Raw genomic sequence first — 26,238 nt, forward strand, 5'->3', positions numbered from 1 at the left:
CTTTTCTTTTTTTTAAAGAAGTCCAGTAGAATTCCCTACAGACAGCATTAGAAAAAACCAAACCCAAACATACAAACAAAAAAACTGAAATTAAAAAATCTGTTTGGGTTGAAATGAGAATGCAGTTTTTAATCTCAGTGCTCAAACTTTGTTCACCCCCACTTCAGCCTTAAATCACCCCTGTGGAATCCTCATGGGGACTCCACTGTTTTAGTTAAATTGAAGGTTAATCCATTTTGCTTCAATTCTCCTTGAAATTAGCAAGTATGTATTAACCTGCTTTTCTTAGATAAATGTCCTTTCTTATGTCTGATGTATTATTTATTTAGCAGTTCCAGATTTCGTGGGATCCTGTGTCCTTTTGACCGTTGTTTAAAAATAAAGATTTAGACTCCTGGGATGTTCTCTTGACCTTAGAATATACCTTAGAAGAATTTGTTTAAAATAAATGATTTTTCACATATTGTCCAATGCTTATTTTTTCTCCTAAAAACTGAGAATAGAAAGAGAAATACTGGTTAATCAACTTATTTCATAAGTGAACACATCTAGAATGTGCCAGTCAGACCCAGTGTCAATCTGACGTACTTGTGTTCTCAGTTGCCCTCTGTCTGGCACAGATGTCAAACCTGAGAATTCTGTACCTCGCCCAGTGAAGGCAGAGCACTTTGTACTATGAAAGCATGAATTCTAATTCCCTTTGGGACCCTCCCATGGCAGTCACCATCCTCGTTCTGGCTGGAAGATCGCACTGGCATTCAGTGCTGAGAGAAATGCAGGAAAATCATTTCTGAGGGGCACTAGATACAAGGAATTGTCATACACAGAAAGACTGGGAAATCCTTTTGATTGACTGAAGCTGAGACAAAGGGCTCTGTCATTTCAAGGCTTTTCCAGTTACCTCTTTCCAGTTCTTTTTTTACATTTCCCTTTGTTTCTTTTCTTTGGCTCTCAAAATACTGCACAGAGTTTAGAGAGATGGAAAACATAACACGAGAAAATTCTGAGTAAGGACACTTACATGGTAAAGAAAATGGAGAAGTATTCCTATGGGATTATTTTTAAGAAAATGTACATTCCACTGATGTTTACTGTGAAGATTATGTGTACTTATCTGCGTAGCTACCATTTCTTGTGCTCGTCACTCCTTTATGTAGATCCAGCTTCCCAACTGGTATTTCCTTGCTTGAAGACCTCTTTTAACATTTCTTGTAGTACAAGCCTATGGGTGATGAATTCTTCCAGCTTTTGTGTGTCTGCGGTAAAATCTATTTCATTTTGTTTTTTAAAGGTGTAAGTTGACAGTTTTTCAGTACCTTAAAGATTTTGCTCCTCTGTCTTCTATCTTGTATTATTTCTAATGGAAAACTGTTGTCACTTTTTTGTGTTTGTTCCTCTGTATGTAATATGTCCTTTTTCGTTTGGCTGCCTTTTAGATTTTCTCTTTTTCACTGGTTTAAAGCAATTTGGTTATGTTGTGATTTGACATTTTTCTTCATGTTTCTTGTATTTGGTTTATTGAGCATCTTGGATCTGTGGGTTTATAGTTAAAATCAAATTTGGAAACTATGACCATTATTAAAATTTTTCTCTCTCTCCCCTTTTGGGGGGATTCCACTTACACATATAGTCAGTCGTCATAATAATTATAGCAACAACGAGTAGTTGGCATTCATTGCCTGCCCGTTATGTACTGGGCACTGCTCTAAACACTTTCCACAGTATTACTTATTTAATCCTTACGAGGACTCTGCGAGGCAGCCACACTCGTCCCCGTTGTGCAGGTTTCAGTGTTCAGAATGATTTTAAGTACCGGACTGGTTTACTTAAACAATTAGTTATTTTTGTGTATTTTGTTTTTGTCTTTTAGTAGCAAATGATGAATGGATAATCACAGCAAAAATATTCCGGTTACTTCTTCACTGCTGCTTCTTACCATAATGTGTCATCCCCATTAGCACACAGATGCCTGCCTTTTCTCTCAGTATACAGTGACCACTCAGGCCTCTGCCACTGTATGCTGACCCTACTCGGTATTCCCTGGTTTTCAATTCCAATTATATTTCCTTTGTAAACTGTGGTTTGTTCCAAGTATTACAATAATCACTTCCTCTTGCAGGTGCCTGCGAAGTCCTCCATTCAGTGCCGTTTCCTCTTCCCATAAAGTCTTTCATCGAGGGAGGAATTTGTTTTTCCTTGCTCTGTGCCTGTCGTGGTTTTTACATGCAAACCAATAGGAATTTTTTCTGAATCCATCCTGTGTGTATGCGCTACATGTGTGTAGCAGTTTTATACATGCTATTGTTTTCAGTGGTTGTATATGTCTGATTATGTACAAGAGATTCAAAGGAGTTACTAGCCTTGTGCAGTTTTAAAAACATTTAAATCTCTTTTATCACGGTGAGAAAAATCTTACTGTATTATTTCTTCACATTTCCCTATTTCTTAGGTGTTATGGCAGTTGGATATATTCCGAAGAAGCTTACGGGTTCTGACTGGACATGTCTGTCAGGGAGATGCCTGCATATTTTGTGCGTTGAAGGTAACCTTTTAATTAATAGTTCTAAAGAACTACTGTCAATTGTCTCTCCAAAAATTGAATTGTATTTGGTAGTTAGTTTAGCTTATTGGACATATTTGGCTCACTTCTGTGTAATAAAAGTTCATTGTCAAGTGATTTAGTTTTGAAGATGAATTCTTAAAAGTATGAGTTAATGAGGTTTATGTTTTCATTTCCTACTTTTATGTAAGAACAGTTAAAATTAATATTCTAAATGTTAGGAACATTACATTTTTCATTACTTTGAATTAATTTTGTATTTTAACAAATGCTTTTGAGCTCCTGCTGAATTCTGGGCACTGCTGTAGTTCCTGAGGATGTGTGAGGGTAGCAAACGCGACCAAGCTCCACCTGGCTCTGTCTGTCGGGGGTCATTCCTGGAAGAGAGGCAGGGAGCTGGCCACAGCTGCAGCAGGGGTCGCAGCCAGCGTCAGCTGCGGACGGTGGTGAGCGACCTTCAGATGACTCAAGGTCCCAGCCTGCCCACTGTCCCGAAGGACACCACGTGGAGCAGAATCGCGCCCTCCACCCAAATTGCAGATCTGTCATCAAAGGAAATGTTGTTTTTAGTAGCTAAGTTTTGGGGTGCTCTGTCATGGAGTAATAAGTAAGTGGAACAGGAGTCCTGATTCTGTAGGGCCTTTTGGGCCTTCGTGATGACCCTGGCTTTTTCTCGTAAGTGATGTAGGAAGTGGGATTGTTTTGAGTGGAGGACTGATCTAATCTGTTTTAACGAGGTGTACTGTTGGGACTAGATCTCTTTGGCTACTTGGATGAGAATAAATAAAAGAGACAAAGGCAGAAACAGGGAGTCCAGTATAATTAGCAACTCATTTAGGTCATTGAAATCTTTGTCCAACCATTTAGGATTTCAATACATTTTCAGAGATAAACATTTCATTTGGTACTCTTGAATATTCTTGACACATACACACACACATAGGAAAATAAAAAGCCATTTTCATGCTTTATTTTGATTTATGTTCCTGAAAAGGCTGTTTGAGTAAATCATCATGGATTTTCTTTTTTAGAACATGGCAAAATAGGGTTATTGTTACAGTATCACATTTTATTTACTCCGCAATAAATTTTAAATATTTTCTCTAATTATAGAAACTCGTATAGTTAGATTTCCTAGCCCAAGTCTTTTGTAGCCTTACAAATCACCTGCCTCTTTCCCCTGCTTGCCTCCCCCACTCCACAAAACACACACACACACACACACACTCACACACACTCACATACACTCACATTCCCTCTTCTTTTTCTCACTCTTTTTTCTCTTCCTCTCTCCCTTTCTCTCTCTGTACTTTAGTCAAACTGGCCTCCTTGCAATTTCTCAGAGCTGGCTTCCTTTTCTGAGTGGTTTCATTGTTACTCCTTTTGTCTAGAATGCTTTTTTCCAGATGTCCTCATGGTTAACATCCTTATTTTTTTTCTTTTTACACCTCTCCTCAAATGTTATTTTTCCATCAGTGAGGCCTTCCCAGACTGCACTAGATCCAGGGTAAGCTCCCTCCCTCTCCTATCCCCAGCTTCTCTATCCCTGTTACTCTTCTTTTGTTTCTCTCTTATGTTTCTTTATTTTTCTCTATTGGAATTACCACATTCTGACATACTATGTATATAATGACTCCTCTCCTCAGCACTACGGTTAGAATGGATGCTCCACGAGGGCGTGGTCTTGGCCTTCTGGTGTAGGACGATGCCTCGCACATACTAGACAATCCAAAAATGGATGGGTGCCAAATGCATGAACGACAGTCTTGTGTACAATGACTGTCTGAAACATTACCTCCGAAAGTTAGTTGCCTTAATAAGGACAACTAAAAATATTTTTCATTTTTTAGTATTTGTAATTATAGCTTTAAAAGTCTAGTTCTGGATAGCTAATATCATTTGGCATCTCTTTTTAAATTTCTTATTTATTTGTAAATATAATTTTTTTATAGTAGTGGAACAGATTTTTGAAATACTTTCATAGCCTGCTGTCTATTGATCTTAAAAAAATGTTTTTTGAAATGACATACCTCTTGAGCTAATGAATACAGATCTTAATATGACTAATCCGTTTGGTGAGTTGTCGCTGAAAACCTTTTTCCCTACTTTTCCTGACTTAAGATGATTGTCATAAAACTGGAACTTATTAAAAGTTTTTCTTGCTGAAATTCCATAAGGGAAACAGGAAAAACAGATTAACACCTGGAATCACATGTCCTGGAATGATATTTCCACTGTTTCCTAGGCTTACGATAGAGATAATTCTCAGTGAGGAAAACTGATAACTTGAAAACAAACATTTAAAAAAATTAATATTAACCTTTGATTCTTCTTATAAAATGCACAGTTTCATTTTTAAAAGCAAATTTAATAGTAGTGGGAAATTGTCATTCCATTGAAGTTGTCTAATTTTAGTTTGTTTTTAAAACAGTTTGTCATTTTTTTGAGGTTTACTTAAGAAGAAAAAAATTCTTCAAGTTGATTTAGGTTATTTTAGCTTTTTTTTTAAAATAAAACTAGTGAGTTTCTGATTTTATGTGATTAGATGTTTATTTTTGGTTAACATAATTTTAATTCCTAGAGTATAATTTTAGAATTAAAGCACCTTATCTCAAAACTCTTATTTAAACCTATATCAGCATCAGCTGGGGAACAGTTTAAAAAATGCCCCTCCCCACAACCCCTTTAAGGCTCACTCAGTCAGAATAAGTGCTGAGGATGGGACCTGAGGACTCTGCATTTCATTCTTACACATGCTGCCATTTGATGTAGAGGCTGGTGCAACCATTTCTACATACGACTGATAACGTAGAATTACTTTTCAGTGGAATTTTAGAGCAAGAGACTGTTTTGTATTAGTTCCCGGGCATAGTGGTTGGAGTTTCACCATGCTGTAAAGAAATTATTTTGTAGCTGTTGGCATTAAACTTTCGGATGTTCTTGTCGATTCCCAGACAATATTTGCGCAGTTTCAGCACAGTCGGGAGAAAGCCCTACCCTCGGATAACATCAGGCACGCGCTGGCGGAGAGCTTCCGGGACGAGCAGCGGTTCCAGCTGGGCCTCATGGACGACGCCGCTGAGTGCTTTGTAAGGACCTGGCTGGGCTGACCCTTGTGCCCGGACAGTGGTCTGCACCTCTCACTGGCCAGACTGTGAGCCAGACGAAACCTAAATTTAGAGCCGTGGAAAAGGATCCGACCTGATCCGTCTCGGGTCCCTCCTTCAAGGCTCCGTTGAAAGCCATCTGTTTAGTGGACTTTTGGTTTTGATCATCTGTGCTGCTCTAATTTTTGTTGAATGTTAGGCTTCTGGAATACGAGTGTTTTCAGATGTATTTGTCGGAGCAGCAGGTTCATTGAGTTAAACTCCATCATGGAGTCAGTGTCACCTGGTCAGGGTAGCTGTAGCTTCTGGGAGATGAGTGACTGGGGACGAGAGGCCCTTGGTGAGCGGTCCTCAGGGCAGCACTTCTGACACCCTCGCCCCCGATGGCTCACTGCCTGCGGTGGGTGTTCTAACTCTGTCACCGCCACATTCGTGAGTGGGGCATTCCTGTGATCTGTAACGGGCCTCGGGCCCCTTCCAGAATGTGTATGTGGTTATTCAGTGTTTCAGTGATACGGTAGCACCCATGTTTAAGACGTAACCATTTCTTCTCTTAGTCTTGTGTCTACTCAGCAAATTCTGGAGTTCCATCAGAAACCCTTTTAAGGTTTTCCTTGCCATGTTATTTCCCTGTCAGCACTGTTCCTGGCGTAGGCCTCCACGCTCAGCTTATTTAAGTCTCCTTACTAGCATCCTTTCAGCCTTACGGTCTGTTTTTTAATGGCCACCAGATTAATATAATTTTCTTAAGATTAGTGCTTTGTCTTCAGATATTTCTGTGATTCAAACCCAGACTCTCTTCTGACATTTGAGGCTCCTATAGTTAAACTCCAGCTTATCTCTTTGCTTCCTCCAGAATTTTCCCTCCTAGTGAGATGATTGCATTTTGTTCTTCAAACAAGTCTTTTAAATCCTGTTTTTACAGCCTTTGCTCAAGGTCCTGAAATATTTAAAATATTTCTAACCTGTCATTTGTTGAGGTTCAACCTAAGTCACTCCTAGGAGATAAGGTGTGATCAAAGCACACCAATCAGTTCTCTGAATTTCTGTAGAATCCATTGGGCTCTTGTGTGTTGTTACTGTTTTTTGTTGAGCACTTTAGGGTTTCCTCGATGGACAGCTTGACTAGTACACTGTTTAGCACACTTGTCGCTGTGATTAAAATGTGTCAAAACAGCACACAGTCATGCAACATGCTTTTCACATTTCTCATGTTAATCATCCATCCGTTACTTAAAAGATAAATATATTTGGCAGAACACTGATCTTTATAGTTTCACTTAAATGAAATGTACTAAAGATGCTATGATAATTCATGGAATATCTATATCCCTAGGCTTAAATTAGTGAATGCTTAAATGCCCCGAGATGGAGGAAGTTAGCTAATCAAAAGAATCCATTTTTTAAGCTTTGGTAAAAAGGATTATTTGTTAAAGAAACAAGTACGCGTATTGATCTGTATTAGAAATCTGAGCTTTCCAGTGAAATGTGTTTCAGAGCAGATCCCTTGCCTTAGGTGTCAGTGCAGGTGTTACTGGTACTTGTCACTGGTATGTTGATGCAGGTTATAGAGACTATCCAGATGATCCACGTAGGATTTTCAAAAAACAATTAACTGCTTTTTCTCATTGTGAGAATGCTGAAAACATAGGACACTATGTTTTCTTATATTAAATTCTAGATGTCAGCCATCAAGAGTTGATTTTTTTAAAGAATTTTTAAAATCTTTATTAAGATCATACGTTATGTTATGGTGTTTCTTTCATTAAATTTTTTAAAAGCTAACACTACAACAGGTGAATAATTAAACATTAGAAGTGTCGATTAAAGAGGAAAGCTGAAAAGCTGACAATATGCATGGCCCTCCTAAGCTTAACACAGTGGAAAATCTTTAAAAAGTTTTAAAATTTGTAAAGTTAAAAAATGTACTTTGAAGTGTCCTCTGCCAGATTCACAACTCATCTGTCTTCTTTTTGAAACTAGGAAAACATATTGGAGAGGATCCATTTTCACATAGTGCCGAGCAGAGACGCAGACATGTGCACATCTAAGTCCTGTGTCACTCACCGGAAGTTTGCTATGACTTTGTACGAGCAGGTGAGGCGGCTCCCCTCTTAGGAGACCTTGTGTGTACGTTTATAGCCGGTCATTAAACGCACTCTTTTCCTGCAGAGCGTGTGTCGCAGCTGTGGCGCGTCGTCGGACCCTCTGCCTTTTACAGAATTTGTGCGGTACATTTCGACAACAGCCCTATGGTAAGAATTCGTGAAAGCACATTTACCACAGATTTAGGAGCATACTTAACGGACTGAGCATTTCGTTCATAAACCAGAACACATGTGAATGTCTGCTCTCTGTCTGGGACTAACAAATACGCCACCGCGAGAGGTGCTAAGTGGTGTTTGTCTCAGTTGGAGATTTCTGAGGTAGCCAAATGACATGTACAAAATATTAGTCAATTCATTTATATTTATAGCATGCTTTTGGAACTGTGAAGGAGAGCTTAAAATGACAAGCTCAATGGTAAAAGGAACTACCCATGATTTCTTCATTTTTGCAAAGGCCTTCACTTTGTAGTAAACACGTTTCCTGTCATCTCCACTGTGTCCCTTCGTGCTGATGGTATCTAGGGTAGGCAGAAAAGACAGAAAAAGTGAAAATAACCTTCCGTTAGGTTTATTGCCGGTAAGGCCTCAACAGTCACCTGAAATACAAATTTGCCTTGCTTTCCTGCCAGCTCCCTCCCTGACTGCCTGTGAAACAGCTGGTGAGGGATCCAAAAATGATCCCTAGACTTGACGTAATTAGAATTATTTGTACACTTTCTAACAGGCATTGGAGAGTATAAATATTTGATTTTGATAAACATTGAATAACATCATAAATGTTTGCAGGTGTTTTAATACAAAAGCAAAACTTGGATCGATTATTCTCATTCTGAATACGTCAGTACAACAGTTAGTTACTAAATGCTACCAATATTTTTATCATTGTACAAAGTAAATATCCTCTGCTCATCCATTTCATTCTGTTATTAAACTTCCCAGATTTTTGGATATAGCACATTATTTCTTAAAGATTATTGAATAACAACAATTTGCTTATTTGGGTGTGTTTAGTATCTTTCTTATATATGCAGATTTGGAGAACACTGGTTAAGAAAAACATTTCCTAAACTGCAGTTAATTGTAGCCCCATTTTTTTTACTTTGTATGAACAGTAGGATGAACAAGGAGAGATTGCACAAAGAATTGTAAAACTCTGTCTCCTTGAAACCCTGGGTAAAATGACAGTGCTCTGAGGCAGTCTCCTCTGCAATGAGAAGCAGAGCTCTGTCAGAGCTCCCACAAACTGCAGGAGCTCACACTTTGAATTCTAACAATCTCTCAGTTTATTGGTTTTTAGTATTGAACACCAATTATTGAGTGCTTTTACTATGTTCTAGGCTTTAAGTAAATTGTCACTTTTTAACAAAAACCATTTTATTGATGAAGAAATAGTTAATAAGGTCGATCTGGTAAACGGACAAACTAAGATTGAAACTTGCGTCTGGTTTCATTTTTAATTCACCGTTTGTCGGGCCAGTCACTGCTTGGATGCTGTGAGTTCTGCACAGCCAGCAGTAGTTAGGATGAGCCTGTCGGCTGCGGTGCTTTCTAGTATACCTGCGAAGTGCTTTACAAGAATGGCCACTTCCAGTTGTTGTTGGGTATTGTCTGGCATTGAAACCATTGAATGTTAAAATATCCAGCTCTTGGACAGTTAGTTATATTACGTAGAACCAGAACATCTAGAACGGAAACTAGTAACAGTATCGGAGTTTACATTGCTTTTCTTTTTGGAAATGTTTAATAGCTGTTTAAAGAGACCTGATACCTCTATATGTAAATATTTGACTTGAGGGGAGGTTGAATAAAAAGGGGCCCAGATGCCTTCCTACGCCATAATGATTAGCGTCTGTGACAGAAGCAGAAGGCATGGCCTGGCTGACGCAGCTTCCCTGGTGACGCCTGCTTCGGTGTGCACAGGCCCGTCTCGTAGCGGAAAACGATAACTTTGTTTCCGAGGCTTCAGGTCCGAAAGGAGGCTTTCCCTATGATTTGTCGTTCTTGTCAGGCCCATGTTTCAACTCAAGTCCCTTAGTAATCATTTAAGTAATAATGTAAAAGAAATACTTGACTTCACATGGAGCAGCTTATCTCGTTCATGTATTTCCAAACAGTGCTATAATTTTGTGTTATTTTCTTCTATTTCTTGACCCAATCTCTGTCTTTTCCTGCCAAATACTATGCTTTTTCACGTTATGGAAATTTATGGTTACGTTTTTAGACAAAAACATATTTTAAGACAGAAAAAGCGATCATACCTATACTGATAACTTAATATTTTTAACGCATAATTTATCAGATCTTTTTGAAGCTCATAAGCCAGACTTGGGACTGCTTTTTTTCTTTTATAGCAATGAAGTTGAAAGAATGATGGAAAGGCATGAACGTTTTAAGCCTGAAATGTTTGCAGAATTGCTGCAAGCAGCAAATACTACTGATGACTATAGGAAATGCCCTGTAAGTATAATTTGGAGGATATTAGTATGGTTCTGTGTTTGTAAGTTTGAAAATAGACATCCAGAAATTATTATGGAAAATATTAACTAGATATGGAATCAATTTTAAGAATTTATTTTTTCAATATTATTTTAGGTAACTATACCATGTGAGCTATTTATCTCATCACCATTTCTTTAAAAACTTTGTGAAGAATTTAAGATAACTTAAGTTGATAAATTTTTTTAAAGTTCTGAAATCTATCATTTGACTAAAGACTAAGTTGGTTGTTTTTTCTTTAAGTAAACGTTACAAATGGTACCGTTCTTTTGTCATGTAAATACTATTAATGACTTCAGAGATTCTATTTCTGATTTTTTCAGATTGAATTCTTGTTTTAACAGATTTACAAAAATACCAAAGAAAAGTACTCTGACTTAAAATAAACTTCGTGTTTAATCAATAATTAAGACAAATAGTTTGTTCAAAGTTCATTTTAGTATGCTGAATAAATAAATTTCCAGTACATCTTAAGACTTATTTCACAATACAAACTCTGTAAGGCACTACCTGTGACATCTGTTTCAACAATTTCAAAATGTGCCTTTTGTATTTTTCTTTAGAGTAACTGTGGCCAAAAAATAAAAATCCGCCGTGTTTTAATGAATTGCCCCGAGATTGTGACAATCGGTCTAGTCTGGGATTCTGAGCATTCTGACTTGACCGAAGACGTTGTTCGGAATCTAGCAACACACCTTCACCTCCCTGGGGTATCTCAGCTGTTTTCATTCTCTTCCCTTTTATTTGTAAATTCTTCTGAAACATCTCAGTCTATTATAATACACTCTGTTTTTCAGAACTATATTTTCGTTCTAAAGGAAATACTATTCAGATGTACTCTGATAAAATTAACCAAATCAGACTGGCTGGAATGCCTTTCTTGCATAGACTAGCAATGGCTTTCGGTTATAAACTAAACTCTCATGCTGTATCCCATGTCACTCTTGAAAGATGATGATATGGGGTGTGTGTGTGTGATATATAAATATAATTATTAACTTGGAAAGGTTTAAGATTTAAAATTCATCTACAGCACTGATACCTTAATATGCTCATTACCATCTGAATATATTGCGAATTGGTTAATGTTACAATTAAACTTTTAGATATGTTTAATGTTTGTTCAAATACGTGATTCAATCAAGAATTATCAGACAATATGTGATTTGTGTCACGTTTTGAGTTTATGTATGTCAAGGTCAGTTCTGTGTTACTGCAAATACTGTATGACTGAGCTAACTCACAGTTCATTTTATTGGAGTAAATGTGGCTTACAGACTAGTTAAAAGTAGTAATTCTGTTAACAAAGCAATGTCAGTGGTGTCTTCATAAAATATAATATTGGATCAGGGTTGTGTGCATGAGAAATATTTTTTATAGAGCCAAATACACGACAATCAAATTATTCATTTTTTAAAGGCTACAGTATTAAATGTACATCATTAATTTTTTAAACAGCTTTTTTATAGGGTTACTGATGAAAATGCCAAAAATAGTGAGCTTCACCTTGTCGGTCTCATCTGCTACACCAGCCGCCATTACTGTGCCTTCGCGCTCCATACCAAGAGTGCCAAGTGGGTGTTTTTTGATGATGCAAATGTGAAAGAGGTGAGTGACACTTTCATGAACTAGAACGACTGTTGTGATTTTCACTTTTTAGGAATAAGTGACATAATTACATGTAATATAATAATGACCAAATAAATATATAATGATATAAAATGATCATTATGTATAAATACTTATATAAAATAGCATCATTAAGTTCATACTTCCTTTTATTAGTTCTTGAAATCTGGTTTATTTTTGATTAAGCCAGTCCATTTCTGAATAATATAAAGGCGACTGATAAATATTACTATACACATATGGGACTGTCAGGTATCTATATGTATGACCTTCTGTCTGATACATGGTTGCTATATGTATTATTATTTTATGGATGATTTACAACTGCGTTGTATAAACAGTGACGAAAATCTGCTCGTTTTTTGTTTTTATTATGACTGTCTTCAAATTGTGTTTGTGGTATTTGGAGTTAGGTATATCTGTTACATCTTTTGGTAAGTCATTTACTCAAACATTATAATAACATGTAGAAAACTAGTGAGTCATGGTTCTTAATAAAGAATAAATGTCACAGTCACCTTAGGAGCCTTTTAAAAAACTTACCTGCCCTGGCTCTTGAATTATCGATTGGCTGGTGGTACAGGGTCCGGTGTCTGAATTGTTTTGAAGCTGTACAGGTGAGTCAGACTTCGCCACAGGCGAACACTTGCGATCTTCTTTATACGGTTCTCAGGCTCGTTGGCTGTGAGAATCCTATTACTAAGCAGCAAGTGGATTGAAAAACACAAATTGTTTCATGTTATAAGCAAATGATGTACAATTCCATTTACTTTCATTTTAATATATAACAAAAGGCCATTTATCAGCACTACTATTTAGTAGTAAGTCAATAAAATTTCAAATATTTGGTATTTATTGGACTTCTGATTCTGCCCATGAAGGATTAACTGCTATGGAAATAGCCCTTCCTATATTAAAAATCAGAAAGCCAAATAGATAAAACACCTTTTTCAAACATTGGACAACAGGCAGTTGACAGAAAAAAGGGAAACAAACGAGATTAGCCCCACAATTATCCCCACTTGCTGCCCAGAGGTAGTTTCCCGGTTGTGGGGCATGGAGGGGAACCCAGACCAAGCCCAGCCGTCTCACTGACTTGAGGACACCGACATTGGAGTTCAGCAAGACCAGAGTGGCTCGATCTGCCTGACAGGCTACCGGAAAGAAAGCTGCAGAAAGGGAAGTTTCTAGAGATTGGCAGAGGAGTCCCCTTTCATCTTTGCTGCATAGTGATCTGCCATGTGCAGGCAGATCTGCCAAGGTGTGGGCAGAACCACTGGGAAACAGTCAGTCAGACACTTCCCCAAACTCACACAGGTCTGCGACAGTCGTCGGCATGGTCCCAGCAAGAGTGGAAGGGTGCTGTGCTGTGATACACGGGGCGTCTAGTGGAATCCTCAGAGACGTCACTGGAACAGTGGGGCTGAATGATCCCTAGACTGAAGACACGCCAGACCTGACATCAGAAGCGAAGTCCGATACTTTCAAAGGAACACAGCAAAACTCTACACCCAAAATGTAAAGTTCAATACGATTTCAATAAAGTAGCATGCGAAATAAAATGACCATGTACGCAAAGAAGCAGGACTATTGGACCCACACCCTGAAGGAGTATTAATGAAAGCAGACCCGCTCCACCACTCAGTCTGTTCCAGTCTCGTGGTATTCAGGGTGCAGAAGCAAGATAGGGAAATGGAGCACACTTTCTGTTCTCGCAGGAGCTTCGTCGTCAGGCAGCACCTCGAAAGTGAAGTCTCCTCCAAGGTCAGACCCAGGCCTGCTCTGATACTAAATTACTTAAAAACAAAATGATAGAGATGGAAAAACCAGACAAGAATGTGAAAGCTGCTGTTTAGACAGATACTAGATAACAGCCAACGAACATGGACCATGGAAATAACCGATCAACTGGACTTCTGAAAACTCGCTCCTCAGTTTGGCACTGTTCGGAGAACGGACTGGGAGAAAATATTTGTCAAGCGTGTATCTCATAAAGGCTCTACCCACAATACATAAAGAACTCTTACAACTCAATAATAAAAAGACAAATAAATCAATTTAAAAATGGGCAAAAGATTTGGACAGTTCACCAAGGAAGATGTATGAATCGCTTTGAAATGATGAATACATGATTAGGCACAAAAGAAATACCCTTTCAATTCAGTGAGATTCCATGACACCTGTTAGAATGGCTAAAATAGAAAAGATTGACCTCAGCAGAGCTGTCAAGCAGCTGGACCTCTGACACAGGCTGATGGAAATGCAAAGCTGAGCAGTCACTTTAGAAAACGTCGTTCAGCTTCTTATCAGTTTGAACATGCACTTACCAGACGATCTAGCAGTCCCACTCCTTTGAAGACAGTATCCACATGAAATTTGCACTTGAATGTTCCCAGTAGTTTTATTCACAGTAACCAAAACCCGGAACCCAAATGGCTACCGGGGGTGGATAAAGGAGTTGTGGTATGACCACACGATGGGATGGGGTACTCATCCACAAAAAGGAGTGAACTGCCAATAAATGCAACAGAAGCATTATGCTAAAGGAAAGAAGGGAGACATAAACAGCTAAACACTATGATCCCCTTACAGAAAATTCTAGAAAAGTAAAAACCAAAGTAACAGAAATCGCATGGTTGGTTGTCAGGCACTTGAAAAGGGGGAATGGAAGTTTTAGGGTGAGTATTACATTTGTCAGAACTGATTGGCCTGCACCCTATAACTGGGTGGTTTTATTGCATGTCAATATGCTCAGTAAAGCCAGTGAAACATTCTGCGATTTATAGTCTAACATCAGCACTTTGCTCGAATTACTTAGTGCTTTGTTACAGCAGTTGGTTAAGAAGTTCCATCTTGAGTCCGAATGTAGCAACATCTTGGAACTCCTGCTTTGAGTCCACGTAGTTTAAATTGCCAAAATTTGAAAGAAGAAGTAGGTATATAGTCATCCTATGAGTTTTATGTTTATTTTGCTTTCAAATTATTCTAGTTTCTCAAATATCTCAGCATCTCAGGTGAGGAGGGTAAACAGAGAAATATGTGTAGTTTGATAAAGCTCCTCAGGACTTTCAAAAGGTGCCTTCGTTCCCTGCAAAGCCAAGATTCTAGAATGCGTTGGTTTTTGTTTGGCTGGGTTTATTTAGTTTTTAAATCAACTTTATAGAAGTATAATTTACAAACATTACAATGCATGCATTTTATGTAGTTTGAGCTTCGACAGTTGTAGACACACCTATGTAACCCCCACAATCATTGTGTAGAACATTTTCATCCCTCAGAAACTTCCGTCATGTCCCTTTACTGTCATTCCCCCAGCCCACCTTGGGCCCAGGACATCAGAGGTCACGATAGATTAGTTTTGCTCATTCTGCAACTTGCTGTGAATGGCCTCTTACAGTGTGTATTTCTCTGTGACTGGCTTCCTTTGCTAAGCATGATATTGTGTAAGAATCATTCCTGTTGAGTTTATCAGTGCTTCATTTTTATTGTGTTCCACTGTATGGCTCTATGTAACAATTTATCCGTTTACCTGTTGAGGTATGAAGTCTTTGTGTGGACATATTTTTGTCCATTGCTCTTAGATAATAATAATACCCAGAAGTAGAATTATCTGGGTTGTATGATAAGTGTATGTCAAACTTGATGGGGACCTGGCAAGTTGATCTCCGAAGTGACTGCACCAATTTTCGCTCCTAATAGAACAGCCCTTTCCAGAGTTCTGTTCGCTGCCCCGAGCGCGTTTTCAGCATCGCCACCTGTTGGTAGTCTTTTTAATTTTAGCCCTGGTTCCAGTACACATGCGATGTCTCGCTGTGGTTTTACTGTTTTCTTTATAATTAGTAATATTTTGAGTATCTCTTCATGTGCTTATTGGCCATTCTTACATCTTTTGGTGGACGTGTCTGTTCAGATATTTTGCCCATTTTCTTGTTAATGAGTTGTACGAATTCTTTATTCTGCACACCAGTCTTTTATTAGATGTGTGTGGCTTGGGTATGTTTGTTTGTTTGTTTTCATTAATGCTATTGTTCAAAGAGCAGAAATGAATTCCTTTTGATAAAACCCATTTTATAAGTTTTTTTCTTCTATGGTTTGTGTGATGTCCTAAGAAAATTTTACCTTCCCTGAGATTAAGATTTTCTCTTTTGTTTTTTTTTTTCTATAAACTTTATGGATTTTGCATGATGACTCATTCTGTTAATTTTTGTGCTTTATGTCTAATTGTGTCAAAGTTTATTTTTTCGTATGGCCATCCAGTTGTTCCAGTATCATTTATTTCCCCATTAAATTGTCGTGAAATGTTTGTCAAAAGTCAGTCAACCATGTATGTGAAAAACTTTTTTAAAATTTGATAATCTAAGTCTTGGTATAGAAAGGGTATAACTTTGCCCACCAATTTTCTTAATGATAAATGTTTAAAGATTTGTATTTGGACTAGTTACTAAACAAAATGAAATTAATCCTATAATATGAACAGTTGCACTGCTAGCATCTGAATGTCTAAAATGTTTTAATATGCCAATTAATCCAGTGTCTGCCCTTTCGTGTAACACAGTGATTACAGGCTTGTTTTGTTTTTATTCATTGTGGTTGTTTTAAAAGGTTGGAACCAGATGGAAAGACGTGGTGACCAAGTGCATCCGATGCCACTTCCAGCCCCTGCTTCTGTTCTACGCAAACCCCGATGGCACGGCTGTTTCTACTGAAGATGCTCTCAGGCAGGTCATCAACTGGTCACATTATAAATCCGTTGCAGAGAATATGGGTAATTCTTTTTCTAAAAATTCCTTTTAGTGTTTTTCTCTGATCACAGCCACACTAGGGATACTAATATCCTGAATGTGAAATGAATGTTGAGGCTAATCTCAAAGGTAGTTGCAGTAAGGCAGAGTTCAGGAAAATTCCAGGACTTTGAGTCAGTCTTTATATACTAACACCGTCCCTCTGCAGTGGGCTCCCGAGCCCTGCAGGAGCCACCCACCACTGTGCTCACAGGCAGAGGAGGGGGAACCTGGCCAATAGCTCTTTCTCACGGTAAACATCAAGATTTAAAGTGAGTTGGTACAATGCAAAAGTCCAAAGCAGCGAGGCCATTCTTGGGTGCATTATAGAACACGTCGAAATCCTTAAAAGATGTCAGACCTCTGATTTTTTAAGTAGTTTTGTTTACAGTATTAAAAATGTCTGAAAAGATGTTTCGAATGTCTCTCCTTCTAGCGGGAGGGGATAAGGATGATACATTTTTGTTTGTCTTTTTCAGGATGTGAAAAGCCCTCAATTTATAAGTCAGATAATGCAAAAGAAAATGGATTTGGCGATCAGGCAAAACAGAGAGAAAATCAGAAATTTCAAACAGCTAATATTTCATCAATTAGTCGGAGCTACATTCAAACAAATGGTGGTAAAGGACCAGGTATGTGTTTAAATTGTCACTTTTACATTGTCCCGAGTAGTCAGGCTGCCCCCTTTCTTCACTTACTGAATCTGTAGTCCCAGGTAAGGACCATACAGAAGGAGGGGGCATAACTAGCTTTCCTTGGCCACAGGACAGTAACAAGTAGATACTGAAATTTTGTCTTTGATGTATGCATTTCTCTGAGACCTGTAGTTTTATCTGAACTGTTTGACTGGACCTGTGTTTCAGTTTCTCCATGCTCTCCGAGCCATAGTAGGCTGCCGGAGTATTACCAAAATGTGGAGTATTACTAAAAAAGCAACCTGTAATGTGGCCTTTCCGTCAAGTTTTTTCTTATTAACTTGGAGAGGAAAAGCATGAGTTAATAATTGAGCCCATATGCTAACATTAAATTTACTTTTAGTAAATGCAACAGTAGTTCAAAGTTAGTATTGTAGTTTATTCTTAACCTCGTATTTATTCAACTCTCTCTTGTTACTGTCATCCTACAACTTTGATTTTGACAAACCAAGTTCTGTGACTTAAAACTTAACTGGGTGGATGTACCGGATGATTTTTAAATAACTTTTAAATATATTAATGAAATAATAAAATAATAAAAATAACCCATAATCAAGGGTGCTGAGATTCAGAATTAACAGTGATCAACTAAGAACTGCAATAAATGCTTTAAAAAATTCTTAATAGTACTATATCTTTTCCCTCTGATGTCAGTGCCACTCTTAGATAAAGCCATTATCTGTCTTTTCAAAAGAAACGTATTTTTAAGTCCAGAAACTGTGTATGTATTAAAGAACACAAATATTGGAAACAGATAACTTGGGTCTGTCATCCTGGTTCTACATTACAAGTTATGTGAACTTGGGCACGTTTTAACTTCTGTTTCCTGATCCAATATGGACACATTAATTATACTCACCTCCAAGAATGAAATGAGTTAAAGGACACAATAATGCCTGGCACACAGTGACTACTCAGTGACCTTTAGCTGTCATTTCAATAGAAGGTCTCTGTTCCCTTTATACTTGTTTTAGGAGCTTTATATAAGCATAAAAATGGGTTCATTGTGTACTTTAATCTATATTTGCTTTTTAATATATAGCGTCTTAAATGTTTTACACAGTTCAGTTTGTACTTTTATTGAGCAATTAGAAAAAGGATCTGCATCATTATTATAAGAATGGTTTCTTTTACAGTTAAGCTAAGTCACAATGATCAAAGGGAAAAAATCAAAGATATTTCCAGAGAATGTGCTCAAAAAGCCATTGAACAGAAAAACTTACTTTCCTCACAAAGGAGAGATTTGGAGAGGGGACAAAGAAGAGATTTGGGTCAACACAGAGGTGAGTTAATAACTTACAGCATTCATTTGAAAAGGGGATACTAAAATCTTATTTTAAAACTAAACATTTTAATTACATGTAATTTAATGTAATTTAAAATATATGTATTTATATATTATATATCTTTAATATACCTATTAAATCTATAAATGTAAAGTTCTCCGCATTCTGATTTCACTGTAGCCTGGAATACTTGTTTTGCTGTTTTAACTTTTAATTATCAATTCAATTCACCCATGTGATGCATTCAACTAATAAGGAAAAGTTATACAATTAAGTGAAAAAGCTTCTTTTCCTGCACCCCCTGACCTGTCTGGTCCTATTATTAACTTCCAATTCATCATGAGCCATCCTACTCTTTGTGGTTTTATGCTCTTTTCTTTATGGACAGACCATAGTTTAATCGAGATGGCTAGACTTTAGAATTGACCTAAGATTTTTGCTTCAGTGCCATCCTTTCACATTTCCTTTTGTGTACTTTGCGTGACTAGCCGTAGTATCAGGTGCTTTCGGAATTGCTGGGCTAGGGCGTGTTTATTCCTCATTTGCTAGATGTGGCTCAGTTGCCCTTCTACAGACTAAGCATGTCTGCACTCCCCCCAGCAGGTTTTGGACATGTGTACTCATATCTCAGCAGCAGTGGGTTTAACACATTTTGAAATCTCTACAATGTAAGAGATGGAAAATATTTTTATTTTTACGATTTTCATGAATTATAAGTCAGATAGAATACTGTTTTTTTAAACTGCTTTAATTATCTTATAATCGACTTTAGAGATTATTTTTAAAAATCAGTTTATAGCCATTTATTTTATAAATGCCTCTCATTAAGCATAGGAGTGAAAAAGCACTTTTCAATCACAAAACACTGTGTGATATAATTTAAATACTTATCACTTACCTATTACTGAGTAACATTTCTTCTCAAGCCAGGTATTCGGCTTGTGACTAAAAGGTGGCTCTGAAGAGTAGTTCATTTGTGTCCCTATTGACTCTTTATTTTTAAAGATCTGGTTGATGAAGACCTTCCACATTCCAAGTCTGGGTCACCTCCTGCCCCCAGTGGCTTTAGACAACATGGCGGTCCCCATCTATATCACAGTCAAGGAAGAGCGCCATCCAGGCATGACCAAGGTCCCCACCAGAGTCGAGCTTCTCCACAGATACCAAGTTCAAGCAAACCCCAGATTCTTGTGCCAGCCGAGAAAATAATTGGCAAAGTTAAGAGTGACAGTGGCACCGGATACGACACAGACAGCAGCCAAGACTCAAGGGATAAAGGAAGCAGCTATAATGGCAGCAGTAAAAGCCGGAGCCGAGGGTGGAAACCTAGGAGAGAAACACTAAATGTTGATAGCATTTTTAATGAAAGTGACAGAGGACAGCACAGCCCAAGACATAAACCACATATCAGTAACAAAGCTAAATGCAGCAAAGACCAGGGTTTTAACAACTGGCCAAAGGAGAATCCGAAGCAAAAATGTTTAATGACCATATATGAAGACGAAACGAAGCAGGAACTAGGCAGCAGGAGTTCCCTTGAATGTGATGGGAAAGGAGCAGAGAAAAGTAAAGGCGGCAGAGAGACTAAAGTTCACGGTGACAACTGGCAGATGCAAAGGACTGAGTCTGGATACGAGAGCAGTGATCACGTGAGCAACGGATCTGCCAATTTGGACTCCCCCGTTCTCCATGGAAACGGTACCGTAATGGCGCTAGGTGGTGCTAAAGAGGCAGCGTCCTTCAGGTAATGCACGAATTAAATGAGTGACCCTCACTCCGCCCCCACCACTCTCTCTTCTTAATTTTCAGTTTGGGGCCAGTTAAGTGTCATGGAAAGAGCTTGAGCTCAGAGTAAAGAAATCTGGGATATTGTAGGTTATTTGATATTTCAAATTTTCTATTTTTAGTAGTTATTTCCAGATTAAAAAAACACACACTGCTTATTTTTAGGAAATTCAAAAGTATATACTTACTACATGTTGTAAAGCAGAGATTTAAATTGATTGCCTCTCAGTCATAAGCGAGAGGCAGTCAGACTTTAGTTCTTCAGTCTGTTGAGTGCTCATTATCCCATCTCATGTTTTATTAAAACAATCAGGGAAATTTTTTATTTGGCAGGGTATTTTCATCATACTTCTTGGAAAGGAATAGCTTAGGGTAGTAGAAAGATCAGGACTTTGTAACCAGGTAGGCTTGCATTTTAATTATTGTGCAAATTCGTTTGGTTTTCACAGTCTCATCTCCTATTTTAAAATGGGCATGATAACTACTAAGTGTCATTGTGAGATATAAATTAAATAACGTGCATTCAGCTCCTAGAACAGCACATGGCATATACTAATTGTTTAACAAATGCTATTTCCTTTCTTTTTCTTAAACTAACATAATAATCCATGATAGCTGATGTGTCTGGTGTGTTTTGTTCTATTTTCTAGTGACCAGATTAAGACAAGCAACCTAAATATAGAACGTGTGAATTGTACCTTTCAACAGAGCAAAAACCACTTAGAAGGTAAAATTTTTATTTAAATGTATTGTAATAGCACCAATAAAGAATAAATTGTGGTAACGAGTAAAGAAGCTAACAACAGTCCAATTACTGATACGTTTAGGAGTAATGAGGACAGAAGCTGGGAGAGTACATGCTTGAAGCCTTGTAAAGGATGGCAGTAGCCATATCGTGATGTGAGTAGTGGGGGGTGTCTCTCGGGAGGCTAAGTCCCAGGCTATGCAGTGACTGTGAGAGCTTCATAATCTCAGTGTCGTAGCACAAGTCTGTTTTCTTGTTCGTGATACATGTCCAGTGGAGGTCAGCGTGCTGTCTCTTCCTGGTAGTCACACAGGTCCCCAGGCCGATGGGACTCCCTTTCCAAAGATGCTTATTTGATGAGTGGATTATTCAGGGGAGAAGGGATTTTAGGAGGACCCAGTGAGGAGAACCACGTGTAAGTTCTTAAAACTTCCACCCAGAAGTGGTACACCCACCTCCACTCACATCTCGTTGGCCAAGGCAAGTCCTTCTGTTGGGTCTCATTTCAAAGAGGGTGCAAGAGTGCCCTTTTATGGGTGCCTGGAAGCTGAGCGGAAATCTGTGTGAACAGCCCGAATGTCTACCGTAGGAATTATGGACAATTAGAAGCGACCAGCCAGCTGGAACCAGTGAACATGTAACTGTGTGGCATTGCTCTAGGTGACTGGTTAGCAGCACACACCAGCCCAGAAGCAAAGTAAATTAGGTATTTGACGTACGCAGAATTCGGGAGTGCAATTGAGAGACTCTACCTGAAGGATGCAGGGGAGCGGGGTGAGGAAATGATACCCAAGGGGATTACTGGGGTTCAAAGATGTTTTGAAATTTTAGAATTCAGAGGATTAGAAGGGATATAATTTTTTCAAAATTAAAAAAAAGCCATGAAAAACAAATTTTGAAGTTTGTTTTTAATCTTTTTCGTCCTTCAGGCTTTTGTGGAAATTATTTTTCAGGTTGTAGACATTGATATGATTAAGTGCTAAATTATTTTGTTTTCATCAAATGGTATAATATCAGAAGGAAACACTTATATTAAGGAAATAACCTTCCTTTCCCATATAAAATGTCTCGCCTGTTTAAAGATCTGATAAAAGTCTGGCAGCCGAGCATTACAGGAAACAGTGAAGGGTTGGCCAGAAACCAGCAGCAGAAGTTGCTGAGATTGAACAATACCTGCCAATGCAGTGCTCTTTCTGAAAGGATGCTTGCTTCCTGAAAGTAATAAAAACACAAGCTCATAGAGATTTTGATGGTCAAGAGTGCATTGCTAGGGAGCACTGTAGTACGTTTCCCCATTTAATACGAAAGAGTAAGTATGTAACCCACTCACAAATAAATTTTTTATTGTGGTAAAACACACACAACAAAATTTGCCCTTCTAACCATTTTTAAGTGACAGTTCAGTGGCATTAAGTACATTCACACTGTTACGCAACCGTCACCACCATCCATCTCCAGAACTCTTTCATCTTCTCAGACTGAAGCTTTGTCCCCTTAAACACTAACTCCCCAAGTGCCCCTCCCCCCAGCCCTGGCCCCCGCCATCTACTTCTGCCTCTCTGAATGTGACTCCTCTAGGAATCTCAGATCAGTGGAATCATACACAGTATTTGTCTTTTTGCGACTGGCTTCTTTCACTGAGCGTAACATCCTCAGAGCTCATCCATGTCTAGCAGGAATCTTCAGCCTTTTAAGGCTGAAGAATGTTCCATTGTGTGATGCAATACATTGTGTTTCTCCGTCATCTGCTGATGGACATTTGGGTGGTTCCCCCTTTTGGCCACTGTGAATAATGCTGCTGTGAATTTTGATGGACAATGTCTGCGAACGCTGTTTTCAGTCCTTCAGAAGCGCGATTGCTGGCTCCTTTGGTACCCCTGCATTTAATGCTTTGAGGAACCGCCACGGCAGCTGCACTCCTTTACACTCCTACCCTCGGCACCACGGGTCCGACTTCTCACACCCTCCCAACACTGTTCTTTTTGATCATTGCTATCCTAATGGGTGTGGAATGGTATCTTATTGTGGTTTTGTGTAACCCACTTTATTTAACTATGTAAGTTGCAGATGTTAAAATTATCTTTTATTTAATAAACTCCAGAGCCTGCCATAGTTCTTGAAGCTGGTCTTGGCCTGAGTTCCCATTGACGTGTGACGCTATCTGGGTGTGTTCCCCCCACCAGGTCTAGGTAAACAGATTTATTAGGCAGTTAGGAGCATACGTCTAGAACTCAGGAAACATGTATTTGGTGACATCCGCATAAATCGGTATTGAATGCCACAAACATGGACTGCATCACTCAGGAAAAGTGCAGATTTCAGGGCAAAAAATGGACAAAGGAAGGAACCAGGAGCTGGCTGAAGAAGAGAGCTTAGCCCAGGGTGGGGAGGACAGCCACTTTGAGGAAGTATAAGGAGTAGCTGGAAACCAGGAAGATGGGGAGCTTCCAGAAGAGAAGTGGTCACAGAATAAGCAGAATAAGGACTGAAAAGTACCAGTTCGATTTGGCAGCTAGTCATCAGTGGTATATAGTAAACGTGATCTTAGAGGAGCACTAGAACTAGAAGCAAGGCTGAGGTGGAACTAAGTGTTTCCAAGTGAAGCACCACGTGGTTCGTAACTCACACATGGTTCAGGGAACAAAATGGGCAAAAATGGTAATAATAGGTGAGTCTGGGCAAATGATACACAGGTATTCTTTGTTCACATTTTAATCTTTCAGCTTTTCAGAACTTTTTGAAATTATTTCCAAGTAAAAAGTTAAAATAAAAGATTACAGTAGAATAGAAAGTAAATAAATGAGAAGTAAAGAAATGGATTTAGCACGTCTGTCAAAACTGTGCTGCGAGTAGCAAAGCAGTGCAGGGAGGGCAGGATGAAGCCAGGAGCCTAGGTGTGCTTTTGTGTTACAGCAGGTGAGGGGCTCAGGGTGTCACAGGGAGAGCGACGTGTGAACAGGACAGAACAGGACAATGATGGATGGAGCGCCATCTCTGGAGGGAGAGTGAGAGTGAAACAAGGCTGGGAGAGGGACACGCTGCGAAGGGAACGTAGCTTTTCTGTAATGGGAGAGAGAGGTGTGTGTACTGCGGTGTGTACTGCTAGACGGACAGTTGAGTGTGCCCACTCACGGCCTCCCTTCTCTGAGGGCAGGTTATCTACTGAAATCAATATACGTTGTGATATTTACAGATTACACCTAACAAATCTCAGAGGAATTATTATTATGAGGTCTTTCAGAAACGTTGCCATTGGCTTTGGAGTCTGTGGTACTTGGCTTAATCTCAGTTGACTGTAGAAGTCAGGATTAGTTCAAACTGAGAATCCTGATCTTGGAAATTACAGTGAAAGAAGTTAATCAGTGGTCAAAAAATCTGTTAATGCCCTTAATTTCTTAATAAAAGAGTCTGTTCCTCCACTCTCAAGGGAGACAGATCACCCTTAACTCTGTAAATCCTGGAATTAGTAAATGGAAATGTTTTATTGGAAGGGTTTGTTCATGTGCATAAGTTTGATGATCCTGTGGGATTTTTTTTTTTTTTGTAAACTACAGAGTATGTTCATTGAAACTAAATACATTACGAAGTGTATCAAGAGAAAGAGGTCCTTTTTACAGTTGGTTTTTTTTCTGTGCTTACTAAATTTATTTTTTCTAAGCGTTTCAGACTGTTGAGAGGCAGTGTTTATCGACACAAAATTTCTTCTGTCGCTGCAGCCCAGCACCACCAAATATTTATCTATGTATTTTTTAAAACCATAAACTTTCAGTATTGAAATTTAATTTGTAGCAAAAGTAGCATTATTTGCTTTTTCTTTAAATTATAATTCCAGTGACAAAAGAAGTTACTGATCCCTGCCTTTTTATTTTGTATCACCCAAAATTTAGTTATCTCTTAGGGTAGATTATTTATATTAAAGTATCTCTCTCCTTTTGGTACATGGTCAATTTAGCCAGAAATATTTATTTAGTTAAAGTTTTGTGATTTTCCTAAAGTATTCAAATTTTATTAAAATGTTTTTTATTGTAAATGAGATCATTACTTAGGTTATTGCTCTTGAATGTTTAGGCTTTGTAATTGTGGTACTACTATTATAATCTGAAATCTCCCTACACAACAGGAGTAAAGATTACTTTGTCTCAAATGGCAGTTTGATTTTATTGCTTCATAATTGTTTTAAACCTAGGTCATCTTTTCAGATGAAGTATATATTTGGATTTCTTACATACAATGTAAAATCAGCATTATTAATTGAAGCTTCTTGTCTTGACATTGAGGTATCTTCTGTGCCAAGTGTTAAAATCGGGCTATTTTAGATTTGCAAAGAACCTGGAGCCAAAATTCCCCGTAAAGACACATGGATGTCTAAGTCAGCAGAAGAGAAAAATAACACATCTATTTTTAAGTTAGTCGGAATTCTGAAGTCAGACCATGTGGTTGAATGCCTGCCATAGTGATATTAGAATTTCAAATGTGTTTACAAAGCCTCTGCTGCCGCCTGCTGCCGGTTGTACGTTGTACGGATACTTGGACAAAAGTAAAGAATTCCTTAAGGATTAACTGCTGCTGCTTGTGTTTTTGAATATTAAACTTGAAATTATGGATAAGTTAAGAAGCAAAGTAAACATTCCAAAGTGAAAATCAAAGTGGGTGGAAAATGTAATGTAACTTCAGCTTATGAATTTTTCAGGCTTTAAAGATTGAAAAAAAATATCAAGGTTTTGTTTGACCTTATGCTTTCAAACCATAAAGTAATTGTCGAGAGAGGGGCTTCAGTTTTGAGCCTCGGGCAGTGTGTCAAGCTTACGAGCCAGTAGGACTGGAGTAAATTACACTGTCTTTTATTTTTGTGATTGTGTTCGTATGGCACTCGAGAGACTTGAAATAGGTGGCCGGGAAGGTAAGAAGAATTGGTCTTCTTTATGCTTGTCTGGTCCTGCATCACTGAGTTGGGAACAGGGTGGACGGGTGTGGTGACGGGAAAGAAGAAAGCCAGTATGGTTTTCATGCAATTGTTTATTCGTTCTACAGACTTTCACTGAATGT

General features: G+C 38.3%; 1 protein-coding gene across 2 annotated transcripts in view; it reads left to right on the forward strand.

Moving 5' to 3' along the window:
• USP53 (ubiquitin specific peptidase 53) overlaps positions 1 to 26,238 on the forward strand; it is a 41,990-nt gene that overhangs the window by 10,677 nt on the left and 5,075 nt on the right. For both annotated transcript variants that reach the window (XM_081076915.1, XM_081076916.1), the window contains exons 3-14: positions 2,450 to 2,542; positions 5,515 to 5,649; positions 7,651 to 7,764; positions 7,840 to 7,922; positions 10,127 to 10,232; positions 10,835 to 10,981; positions 11,730 to 11,879; positions 16,503 to 16,665; positions 17,161 to 17,313; positions 18,513 to 18,659; positions 19,668 to 20,406; positions 21,098 to 21,174. In XM_081076915.1, the coding sequence (XP_080933041.1) occupies positions 2,450 to 2,542; positions 5,515 to 5,649; positions 7,651 to 7,764; positions 7,840 to 7,922; positions 10,127 to 10,232; positions 10,835 to 10,981; positions 11,730 to 11,879; positions 16,503 to 16,665; positions 17,161 to 17,313; positions 18,513 to 18,659; positions 19,668 to 20,406; positions 21,098 to 21,174 (2,107 nt within the window). The remainder of the gene's footprint in view (positions 1 to 2,449; positions 2,543 to 5,514; positions 5,650 to 7,650; positions 7,765 to 7,839; positions 7,923 to 10,126; positions 10,233 to 10,834; positions 10,982 to 11,729; positions 11,880 to 16,502; positions 16,666 to 17,160; positions 17,314 to 18,512; positions 18,660 to 19,667; positions 20,407 to 21,097; positions 21,175 to 26,238) is intronic.

This window comes from Rhinolophus hipposideros, assembly GCF_964194185.1.
Source record: "Rhinolophus hipposideros genome assembly, chromosome: 16".
NCBI classification, from domain to species: domain Eukaryota; kingdom Metazoa; phylum Chordata; class Mammalia; order Chiroptera; family Rhinolophidae; genus Rhinolophus; species Rhinolophus hipposideros.